The following is a 12,350-nucleotide window of genomic DNA, read 5'->3' on the forward strand; positions in this document are numbered from 1 at the left end:
CACCTAGTGATGTGCACAGGCTCACAGTTGACCCTGTGGAGTGTGGGGTGGGAAGGCACTGGCTGATAGGTGTGATTCACACACTTTCCCACACTCCTCCTAACAGTCTTTCCATTTTAATTCAGGAAACTGAGGCTGCCAAGTGCAAATAAATTGACCACAGTAAATCTCACTCCAGAGAGTGTTCTTAACCACTATGCTATTGAGGCTATTTACACCATTTCAATTTTTCATCTATGGGGAAAACAGGCCAATATCACTCTGCTAGAGCACTCCTATGTGCACATTTCCAAATCCTTTACACCCATTAAGAAATAGTAACACACACACACCCCCTACTAACCTATGGACTGCAGGCAGGAGTGGTTTAGTCTTTTTTTTTTTTTTTTTAATTCTGACAACAGGAAGCTGAACTAGTGAAATGGTATTTGATAATCATGGCAAACAACATGCATGGATGCAATACCCAACAGCAGAACAGAAACTTTACAAAATAAACTTCACTTTACTGTTGAATGGCTTGGCTAGTATGCGCTCAGGAAAATATAAATTTAAAGAGATTTTTAGAAGAGAGATCATCTAAGTATATATATATAAAAAAAAAGATCTTTATAGATTTTAGACTTTTACTTTCTTATTAATGAGTAGGATTTCTGAGCATTAGATAGATGCTGGAGCATCTAACTTAAGATTTAAAAAAAAAAATTCTAAGCCTTGGTTTTCCCAGCTATAAAATGAGGTTAATACCCCCTACCCCCAATGTTGGGCTATTGTGAGGCTCTTGAAGAAAAATATGATAGCTTTTCTGTGTGTGTGTTTTGTGGGAAACTGAAGCCACAACCTCACGCAGGCTAATAAGCACATGCCCTACCACTGAGCTATATTACATCACTGATCTATATCCCCAACCCTGATCGTTCCTTTCTATATTTCATTAAGAGTTAAGATCTTAATAAAGGCTTAGAAAATTGAAGTAAACACAATGGTAATGAGAATAAATCAGTTCATGAATAAGGAAACTAAAAACAGGTAAAGAAATCAGGAAGTAATTCCAGCATGAGTGAGGAAACTCCAAGATTACTTTTTAAAAATAAATAAAAGTCACTTGTACAAACAGCACCATAATCAAAATGTCTTTTTCCATAGGAGAAACTAAACTAGTATTAATTTCTCCAAGGGAGCTAAGATAATTTCTTAAAAGAAAAAAAGGAAGGAAGAGGAAGGAGGTAAATAAAGGAGGAGAAGTGGAGGAGGAGGAGAAGAAATCACAGAAGCACTACCCTGTCAAACTCTCACCACCTCACCTGATTAAATGAAGCTTACCAAATGCAATCTACAGGTTACCTGTAGATAAGGTCTTCTCAACTGGGATTGCACAATTAAGAAGCAGGCAACACACCTGCAACTGGAACAACTCGGAAGCCTAACACCAACATCAGAAATAGCTTTTGGAACAAATACAAAGAGGGAAAGAACTGCTAAAATAAGAACCAGAACTGCATTCAAGAAATTCCCCAAACCTTCTTTTATTAAAGTGGTCATACTTTCACACTTCCATAGTTTTCAACTGGGAATACCAAGATAAAAGTGAGACTTGGAGAAGGCACAGTGGCAGGGCCTCTCTGGTCCAAGAGAGCTCAGATTCTGTGACTACACCTTTTTCTTTAGTTTCCTCTAACATTAGAGAATAACAACACTGGGGCTGAGAGTGAAGCTTGGTGCTAGAGCACTTGCCTAAAAATATTTTTTCATTATCTATAAACACCTTGAAATGCTGCATAATGAAGTTCTACATTTTTAAAAAATTCATGGTTTCATTGCTTTCTCTTACAAAAATGTGTTGAACATTGCATTTGAGATATAAAAAATTACACTCAACATATGTGATCCAACAATCACACTTCTTGGTACTTACCCAAATGAATTAAAAACATGCCCCCACAAAAATCTGTACAAAGATGTTTACAGCAGCTTTAGTCATAATAAAGCAACTTGGAAATAACAAAGTTGTCATTCAATAGAAGAGTGAATAAACAAACTGTGGTACATAGAGACAATGGAATATTTGCAGCACTAAAAAGAAATGAATGATCAATCTGGGAAAACACATGGAGGAACCTTAAGTATATATCATTAGGTATAAGAAAAAGTCCATCTTAAAAGGCTACATACTATTCGATTCCAATTATGTGATATGGAAATGGTAAAACTACAGAGATAGTATAAAGGTTAGTGGGAGGAATGAACGGGTGAAACAGAAAGTACAATGAAGTTTTTCTATACATACTGCAACACATTATAGTATACAATGATGAATACACATCAGTATAAAAACATTTGTCAAAGCCTAAGAAATACACACCATCAAATATGAACTTTAATGTAAACTATGGACTTTAGATGATAATGTCAAGTATAGTCATCTATTTTAACAAATGTATCACTCTGGTACAGCATGTTGACAGGGAGGGAGGAGACACGGAAGGAAGGTATGAGGGTTTGGGTGAGTGAGGGAGAAAGCAAGGGTCTTACAGGAACACTATACATTCTGTTCCATTTGCTCTGAATCTAAAACTGCACTTCTTAAAAAAAAAAAATTATTAACATAGTACTGTAAAGCCACTGAGGTTCCAAACAAATCAATATTTCTTCACTTTTATCTAAAAACACAAAACAAGAATACAGATTCGGGGCTGGGAATATAGCTCAGCTGGTGGACTGCCTGCCTCACATGCACAAGCCATGGGTTCAATCACCAGCACCAACACATTAGTAAAAAATTAAAAGATTCCACAAGATAAATCATACAAACATATAAACGTGCAAATCTTCTTAATTGCTCCTTTCTCGCAGTTTTGGCAGGAGCCTCTCTTCCTCCACCACTGGAAGAGGTAATCTAACAGGAGCAAATGACTCTCCATCTACTTGGCAAAGTCATCAAGGACATTCATTGACTAGCTTTGTTTCAAAATTCAGGGTCATTTCCACATTAGCAAGGAAAATGGCTTAGTGGCCTGAAAGAATAAAAAGAGTTTTGCAAAACTCTTTGCATAGATGAGCACAGTTGATAGGCAGATTTAATGTGATTGCTTTTGACCTCAAAAATTGTTCTGGTGGCCTCATCAGGAAAATATTGATTTCTCTGAATAAGAATCTTATGATAATTGATCATAGCAGCAATGAAAAAAAAATTGCTAAGAAAGGTTGAATTTCACCCCCAGTACCAGAAATCGAATACAAAGCCTTGCAAATGCTAGACAAGTGCTCTACCTCTGAGCTATACCCCTAATCCTTTTTATTTTGAGACAGGGTCTAATTGTGGAGATTGGCCTCAAACTGTTAGCCTCTTGAGCAGTAGAATTACAGGCATGTACTACGTGCCCATCTAATTTTAAATGTTTTGGTAAGTGGAAAACAAACACGAAAATATAACACTAAACAGTCTAAAAATGCTATTAACTAGCCAGATATACGAGGCACACACCTAAAATCTCAGGAATATCAGAGGCTGAGGCAGGAGGATTACAACTTAGTAAGTCTGTCTCAAAAAAAAAAAAAAAAAAAAGTAGTTGGGGGGTAGCCCAGTGTTGGTAGGGTATTCTTGGGTTCAATTGCCACTATAGGGGGAAAAAATTACGATTAAGATTAAAATATACTTGTTAGTTGGTAATAAAACTATAAACCCAAGACTCAATTTAAGTCAAAAGACACTAATCTATAAAAAAAAGTTATTTTAAAAAAATCTCTCAGATGGACAACACCTTTGTTTTATTTATTTTTATGTGGTGCTGATAATTGAACCCAGTGCCTCACACATGCTAAGCAAGCAAGCACTCTACCCCTGAGACACAATCCAAGCCCCTTTCCTGGTGCATTTTAGTTGGACACACTGATGGGATGTTGTTACATATTCGTACGAATACACGATACACAATATAGTTTGGCCAATATCATCCCCCTAAAAAAGTTATTTTTAAAGAAATATAAAATCTTGTCATTTCAATGAATGCATGGTCATGAAAGTCTGCCTCAAATTTCAGTTTCAATGCTCATGAAAATAGAACCCAACAGCTTTATTCACAATTAAGCTCTTTACTGTAGCCAAATATTTCTGATTTTCATCTGTATAGCATTGAAAAAAACTGCCAATGTATGCTCATAGAACTAGAACTAAAAGAAATGATAGAAAAGAAACTCCTAAGAAGCCCCTATTTGTAGTTGTGGACATTTTTACTAGCAAGTTGATCTATAATCTCTAGGAAAATGTTTTCTTTAAGAAGAAACGGAGGGCTGGGTGGGTGTGGCTCTGTGCTAGAGTGCTTGCCTGGTATGTGTGAGGTCTTGGGTTCAATCTCCAGCAGCAAACCCCTCCTGGGCAAAAAACAAACAAACAAAAAACCCACAAATTGTTTTTTGTTTTTTAAGAGGAAACAATCGTTGGAGAGAAATCTTAAATACTGCCTATACCTACTGAAATTGTCATATTTTTTAAAAATTAAGACTTTTCAAAATTCTCTCATCTACCGATGGTTGTGAGCATGTATGTACAAGCACGCACATGCTCACTGGGGATGAAAAGAACCTTGACCATATTAAGCACATATTCTACCACTGAGCTACACCCACACCCCTGATATTTGTTCTAGATACTTTTATTCTAGATACTAGGGTATCAAATAGTTTAGCATAGTCTAAGCACACCCAAAATGTATATCTTAAACCCTCACTCCCAATGGGACTGAATCTAAAGAAGAGGGTTTCCAGGAGACAGTTAAGGTTAAATGAGATCATAAGGGTAGGAGGCCCTAACCAATACAACAAACAGCAGGCTTTTTCTTGAAAATGAATGAGAAAGTTTAAGAATAAGCCTCTACAGCTGGGCATGGTGGCCCATGGCTGTAATCCCAGTGGAGGCCGAGGCAGAAAGATTGCAAGTTCAAGGCCAGCCTCAAGAACTTAGCAAGACCCTGTCTCAAAATAAAAATAAAAATGTCTAGGCATGTAGCTCAGCAGTAAGCACCTCCAGATTCAATTCCTGGTACAAACAAAAACAAAGACAAAAAAATTTACAACTGCCAAGTTCCTAAAAATAACAGATTTGACTTTATAATGATTCTCAGTGCTCTGGGGGAGTAGTCTAACCTATTATTCAGTTTTCATTTGATATATTAGCACATGACTGCTTATTAGTTAACACTTTAAAGACTTACTAGATGCAAGATAATGGGTCAATCATAAACTTCAAAATTTATGATTACAAATACTTACTTTTACAATATATAATGCATTAAATATACTCCCATGATAAATAAAGATTTGGGGGACAATGACCCTATTTTATCACCAAAGATGCATCATAACCACCATAATCTTGTATGTATTTGAGAAACTCAGGGGAGATTAAAAGAGGAAATCAATGAACTGCAGTTTGTAAAGGACATGCACCCATTACTTTAAGTTATCCATTCCAAAGAACAAGATAAACCCTAAGACCAGATAAGCAAGATCAAGTAGCCTTGCTATTTGCATCGAAGACAGCAAAGTCTTCACATTCTCCTCCAACTCATCACACCCCTCACCCAGAAAATATCATCATCTGTAACTGAACCTTATTTTAGATGCAATCACCTTCACAAAAATCCATGTCTAAGTCCATGCAACTGTTCAATTCATTTAATAATAACTACTCTGAAAGATTAATATAAGTGTACTGTAAGTTTCTCCTAGTACAGTATATAAATGTGGACCAGACAATATCATTCATACACTGATGAAGTTTAAAACATTTAGAAGTTTTTCAAATTGCATTTTTTTTTCTTGGAGCTATATGCAATTGGTTCTTGATTAATCATTTAAAGGATACACTCTGCCATTGCTGCAACATCCAGTTTGTCAATATCAGGTGAACCAGGGCAACATTTCTTAAATTCTTTTCGAAGATCAAAAAAGGAATAGAAGCATTCAGGTAGTAATACATTCTGAGGAAGGACAAGGTAGATATTGTTAACTAGGTAAATTTGCTCAGTGTTTCTCTAGTAATTAAGACTAAGAATTCAACGTAGGCATATTTTACCATGATTTTTAAAAATATAAGAACAGCTTTATTTTTAACAGCTGATCCTATTATTGCATTAGATCTTGTATACAGGTCTCACATAAAAAAAATCCATTTTATTTCAATGAACTGGATTACAATGTACTCCATTATGCATTTCATTCAAAACATTTCCGAAGCTGTAATATATCTGAGTTGTTATACTTTATATTTTCTGAATAATACATTCTTTTCCCAGCCATAAGCATTTTATTTATTTTTCAAGAAAAATATATTTTTATTTTTTTTATTTTTGGTAACCAGGATTGAACCCCAGGGTGCTTAACCACTCACCGGGCCACATCCTCAACCCATTTTTTTTTTTTTTTTTAGTTGTAGCTGGACACAATACCTTCATTTTATTTATTTTTATGTGGTGCTGAGGATTGAACCAAGGGCTGCACACGTGTGAGGCTACAACCCCAACCCAATCATTTTAAACCATCTGCATTTTCAAGTATCAGTTTTCGTGCAGATACATAAGTTTATACATAAGATTAAGTTGTAAAATTTAGTAGTTCTAACTACTATTGGGTACTAATAATACATATTGTCAGTACTAAATTAGATAAGAGCAAATTCCTGATATACACATGTATATATACATATATACATTCACACATGTGACTGTATATACATATACATATATATACAGTCACCTCAGAAAATAATTCATGTATGTGTATATATACATGTATGATATGTATATACATACACACATACACATACACACATATTTTATAATATTTATGCCTCAAAAATCAAAAGCGAAGAAATGGTTCCTTGCTATTCTTGGTTCCAAGCAGCACTCATGTGATTATTAAACAAAGCTCAACTGTGTTGACAAATATTACAGTGTGTGTGTGTACAACAAAAAACCCTCATTGAATAACTTAAAGTTAAAAACAAACAAACAAAAAAACCCCATTATTTAACTGGGTATGGTGACACACGACTGTAATCTTTGGATTCAGGAGTCTTAGGAAGGATGATTGCAAACTCAAGGCAGGCCTTGGCAATTTAGCAAGACCCCCCTCTCAAAATAAAAAATAGCTCTGGCGATGTAGTTCAGTGGTAAAGCGCCCCTGGGTTCAATCCCAAGTACCAAAGCAACAAAAAGTGAACTACCAAAAGAATCATGAATTCTCAGTTACCTGCCAAAGTATTAATTTAAAAACTGTCTGCCTATACAGCAATAAAGGATCAATTTAAATAGCTGTGTTCAAGCTGGCACATGCCTGTAATCCCAGCAGCTTGGGAGTCGGAGGCAGGAAGATGGCGAGTTCAAAGCCAGCCTTCAGCAACTTAACTAGGCCCCAAGCAACTCAGTGAGACCCTATCTCTAAATAAAAAAGGGCTGGGGATGTGGCTCAGTGGTAGAGCACTTGCCTAGCATTTGTGAGGTGGGTTTGATTCTCAGCACCACATTTAATAAATGAATAAAATAAAGGTCCATAAACATGTAAAAAAAAAAAATAGCTGTGTCCATTTAAAATACTGAGCATTTTAGTTAGTGCTTATGAAATGTTGGCTACCCTGGGTGAGCTTTCTGCTCTTCTTTGTTCCCTAAGTAGTATTTCCAGGGAGTGAAACCATGATCTTATGTTAAATTATAGAGGCTGAAAGTATTTGTATAGTATGAATGTTCCTTGTAAAAATAATGCTTTTTTACAGAAGTCTGAAAGAATATATCTATATGTGCTTATATTAGTAAAAACATTTTAATCTATTGTTTTCTGCATAGATTATTTCTTTTATATTTCCCATTTTGCCTATAAATGAATATACAAGATTACTTTTCTTATATTTAGTCTATCCTAATAAAACCAACTTAGGAAAACATTTTTTTTTTCCCTCCAGAGTTTTTCCATACCCAAAGCAATCCATCTAAAATAATGGAAACAACTGTTTTCCTTTGACCCAATAAGAAGACCCCCATATTAATATTTTTTGGGAAAAAATAATTCACATGTCTTTTTAGGTCAAGGGTATAGAAAATGAATTAGCACTTAATAAAACTGAAATAACAACTAAAATTCTTATAAAAAAAGTGATCACCTTATCCCTCAAATCAGTGTAACTTGGATTTCTTCTTCAGACATTTAAAATTACTATATACTTAACTAATTTCCCAGCTTTCTCTACTTGAGGACTGAAGAAAATCTGTACTGACTATACTTTCCGGTGTCATCAATTGTCAATCTACATTTTTCATTGCAAGACTTGCCTCATAGAGTTACCTAAATATATTCTTATCTTTTCAAACTCAGTGCTTGCCTGGCACAATAAAAAGTTACGGCTTAAATTAATTTAAGTTGTTAAGAGCAACTAGCTTAGCAGTGATTGGCTACCCTGAGTGAGCTGTCTGCTCTTCATTGTTCCCTAAGTAGTATTTCCAGGGAGTGAAACCATACTATACCCACGACAAGACTTCTCACTCTATAGTCTTTTCCACATCAGAAAAGTTAACAAAATTAAAAAATTGTCATGACCCTATAGATTTAAGATTTAGTCTTGAACATTCCCTTAAAAATTAGATAAAGTGTGCCATAATTAATATTTTGCTAGTTGTATAGTTAAGTGTTATTTAAGCAGACTTTTTAATGAATTATAATTAAAATGGTTGAGTTGAACTTATTGACCCCTTCCTTTTTAGGATAAAGTATTTCAAGAAATGAAAATATTATAATGCACTAAAACACCATTCTTGCTTTCCTACTCGTAGTTATTTTGTCAAAATATCAAACTCCATGCTAACTCTGGAAGTGGGAAAACATCAAGCATCTTGAAAACAATCTTTTTGTTAAGTTACCAAATTACTGCAAACCTGAACATCTCCATGAAATTGTCATGCATCTTGTAACTGTGGTAGAATATACATAATATTAAATTTACCATTTTAATATATATGTGTGTGTGGTGCTGGGGAACCAAACCCACATGTGCTACACATGTGCTCTATCACTGAGCTACATCTCAGGCCCAATTTTAGCAATTTAAGTGTACATTTCACAAGCAATAAGCACATTAGTTTTTTGCAACTCACAACCTTCTTTTCTCAGAGCTTTTTTATCTTCCCAAAATGAAATTATTGGTCACATGAAACAATAACTCCCTACCTGCAGCTTTTTAAAAAATAATAATTTGGATAAGCCAGTTTTCTAAAAAGCTTTCATTCATCTCAAAAGTCCAACCATTTTTCCAGAAGCCAGCACTCTTACCTTCTTGGAAGCCTCAGGATGCAGAATTTGCCTGACATGAAGCTGCCCATCAGTACAGAGACAGAAGGAAGTCCCTACCCCGATATTGAGTTCATTGCTCACTGATTGGTTAAACTGAAAGAATAAGACACACAGGGAGGAACACAACTGATACAGGGTTTACAAACTCTTCAAAATGGCCCCACTTGGTAATAACTGGGGTCGGGGCGAGTCATGCCGGTGAGCCTAAAATTGACAACGCTGCTGGGGCAGACATCACAAATCCCCCTAAGACAGGTTTCGGTAAGGACGCTTTCCATCCAATTCACAGTTTTTGCTCATATGTGTATTTCCCCTCCCGTACCCCCCTCTATTTTTGCGATAAACTCATTGAAGACAAATCAGAGGTCTGCTTTCCTGGTAGGTTGCCTTCAGATTACATCATTCCCCAGCGTTACTTTGTTTGCATGTGCCAGGTTTAAGAAAGAAACCAATTTCTGATAAACAAAGCAGACAATGGATACACAGACCTCTGTAAAGGCTGGTAACACGAACCTGGAATACACCCCAGAAATGATAACTTTCTCCTATAATTCGAAACTCCTGTGCTAGGGCAGAGGCAGTGAGAGCTCCGGGTATTCATAGGTGCGCAGGTGTTGGGCGCCCCGCCCTAACCCAGGATCTGCTCCCCGGAACTGCCAGTTTTTAAGTTACCTCGGTTCCAAAAAGGGGATTCCACCAGTTCCACGGTGACCCAAACCTTACTTGAGACTGAGATCAAAACCATTAAAGAAATTATAGAACCCAGCCTTTTTTTTTGGAGAGTTCATAAGACTAAAAGCAGTCGGGCTCTTTCAGGTTCTGACCAAAACTCGGGCCGTTTCTATCACGCGACGCCAGGTTGGCTGGCACCATCTACACCATAGCGCCCCCTGCTCCATGGCAGAGCCACAGACCCAAACCCCGCTGGCGACTGGAGCGTTTGGGGTCTGGACCTGGAGATGGGGACTATACAATTCATCTAGCTTCGCTGGTCATTCAAATGGTTAAACGCTGCGGAGTCTCCGACCCCAGGAACTACTCTAGGAAGCTACTGGAAAACTAGCAAATTTGGGTAGTTTGGGTAACGAAGCGAAAAGGAGCAGCGACCTCTCCCAGTCCCCGGACCAGGCTCCCATCCAAGCGACTGGGAGTCCTGCCACCCAGCCCCAGTGACCCGCGGCGACCACCCCGAGAGGACGTGCAGCAGTAGGGGTGGGTCCGGTTGTGGGGCTGCTGGGACAGCCCGGATGGAAGTGGGCGGTGTGGCCCGGGGCTGTCACCTGTCGGAGGGCTTGGTCCAGCTGAGGCGCGGAGGATAAGCTTTCGGCGTCTATTTTAGTTTCTTCTTTGCACTCCTCGGTCAGTTCCAACTGATCCGGTCTAACTAGCACTTCGTGCAACTGTCCCACCTCCGGGGAGAGAGAAACAGGGGGTCAGTTTCCCCTTTTTCGATTCCGGAGCCTTTCTCCAGGCTTTCCCCCTCGCTCCCCTGTAGCGGCGGCCCGCGCCTCTACAGGGGTCCAGCTGCATAATCAAAGCTCACTACACTACAGCGGCTCCTGCGGCTCAGCGTCCGCGCGTCCCAGCCCCCTGCCCCACCCCCACCCGGATCAAGTCGCAAAGGTTGGGAAGTGGGCTTCGGGGGCCCGGGAAGGCCACACGGTTTCGGCCCAGCGTTCCCCGACCAGCAGAGAACCCGTCTCAGCAGCTCCCGGCCTCTCCACCTGGGCCAGGTTTCAGAAGACTGATGAAATGGCTCCAAGGCGGTTGGCCAACCAGTTTGGTTTTATTCTGAATTCTCTAGGCCTCTGGTCCACTCCCACAAGTGGGATACTTATTTACCTACCCCCTCCTCGAAACTTCCACAACAAACTTCTTGCCCCTCGCCTTGGACAAGAACGTGAAGAAATACCTTCTTGTTGGCCAGATCCACGACTTTCCATAACAGCAGGATCAGCTCCTTCTCATCCGAGCCCAGCTTGGCCCCGGTGGCCCCAGCAGTGATCCCAAAAAGTACCACCAAGTAATCCGGAGACGCCGTCATGACGATAGGTGGGGAGGGGAAGAAGGGGGGTCGGGAGGCGGTGAGGCGGGGTGGAAGTGAGAACGAGAAAACCTGTGCTAAAACCTTCTTCTAAGAGAAAAAGAAAGAGCGCCCACCCCCCCTCCTCGCTGCCGCCAGTGCAAAAGGCGGTAACCAACCACCCAAGCCCACACCTGGCCGGTGCTCCACACCCAGGGCAGGAAGGGGGGTGGGAAGGAGGGTGCAGGAGGCCTGCCCTTTTTGTATTCAATTGCCCGTGCGTTTATGAAAAAGCCAGGAGCTGGGCTGTACTCCCGGGAGGCGCGCGCAATGGCTGAAAGCTTTTCTGTTTTGGGATGTGGCTCTACCTGCCCGCCCCTTCCCCCTCCCCCACGTGGTGCAGGTAAGAGACACCTGGCGGCGCCGGCCCATTGGCTCCTTCAAACCACTACGTGGCAGCGGTGGGGGAGGAGGCCGCTTGGGGAGGGGGAGGAGGGGGGAGGTAGACAATGGCTAGATGAATGGGGAGGCCAGGTTGAGAGGGGTGGAGGGAGAGGCCGAAGGGGCGGGGAAGGGGCGGTAGCCACCCAGAGGGTAGACTGGGCTGGACTGGGAAAGTGAGGGGTAAAGGGCGGGGAATCGCGGAGAAGGGTCCCTACAGGACGTACCAGAGGTGTGGGGGAGCTCAAGGGAAGTCTGGCTGGGAGGAACGAAGCTGAAGGTTTTGAAGGGTCAAGAGAAAAAGCCAGGCGCGGGGAGGCGAAAGGAGGCTAGAGGTGAGGCCCCGGGCGCGAAGCTGCCCAGGGTGCGGCGCCCGGCGAGGCGAACCGCGGTGGGAGGGACCGGCCAACGGCAGCCAGGAGGTGGCTGGGGCAATTGCCGAACCCCGGAAAAGCCGCTCCCGAGCCTAACACACCTTTCAGTGCAAACAAGGAGAAATTCTGCAGTCCCTCCCCTTCACCTGGCCAGAGCGCCAGAGCACGCTCCCCTA

At 40.4% G+C, this 12,350-nt stretch overlaps 1 protein-coding gene across 7 annotated transcripts in view; it reads right to left on the reverse strand.

Moving 5' to 3' along the window:
• Positions 1 to 11,725, reverse strand: part of Esrp1 (epithelial splicing regulatory protein 1) — a 57,842-nt gene extending 46,117 nt beyond the window's left edge. For 3 of the 7 annotated variants that reach the window (XM_078016906.1, XM_078016904.1, XM_078016902.1), the window contains exons 1-4: positions 11,249 to 11,724; positions 10,617 to 10,745; positions 9,316 to 9,429; positions 5,864 to 5,978 (exon numbers count right to left, since the gene is read on the reverse strand). In XM_078016906.1, coding sequence (XP_077873032.1) covers positions 5,864 to 5,978; positions 9,316 to 9,429; positions 10,617 to 10,745; positions 11,249 to 11,380 — 490 coding nt within the window. In that variant the 5' untranslated portion in view covers positions 11,381 to 11,724. Of the gene's footprint in view, positions 1 to 5,863; positions 5,979 to 9,315; positions 9,430 to 10,616; positions 10,746 to 11,248 lie in introns of all 7 variants that reach the window. The other 4 variants (XM_078016903.1, XM_078016905.1, XM_013360101.4 and 1 more) reach the window with 2 other exon arrangements.
• Positions 11,726 to 12,350: the final 625 nt, after the last annotated feature.

Source organism: Ictidomys tridecemlineatus, chromosome 7 (assembly GCF_052094955.1).
Source record: "Ictidomys tridecemlineatus isolate mIctTri1 chromosome 7, mIctTri1.hap1, whole genome shotgun sequence".
Lineage (NCBI taxonomy): Eukaryota > Metazoa > Chordata > Mammalia > Rodentia > Sciuridae > Ictidomys > Ictidomys tridecemlineatus.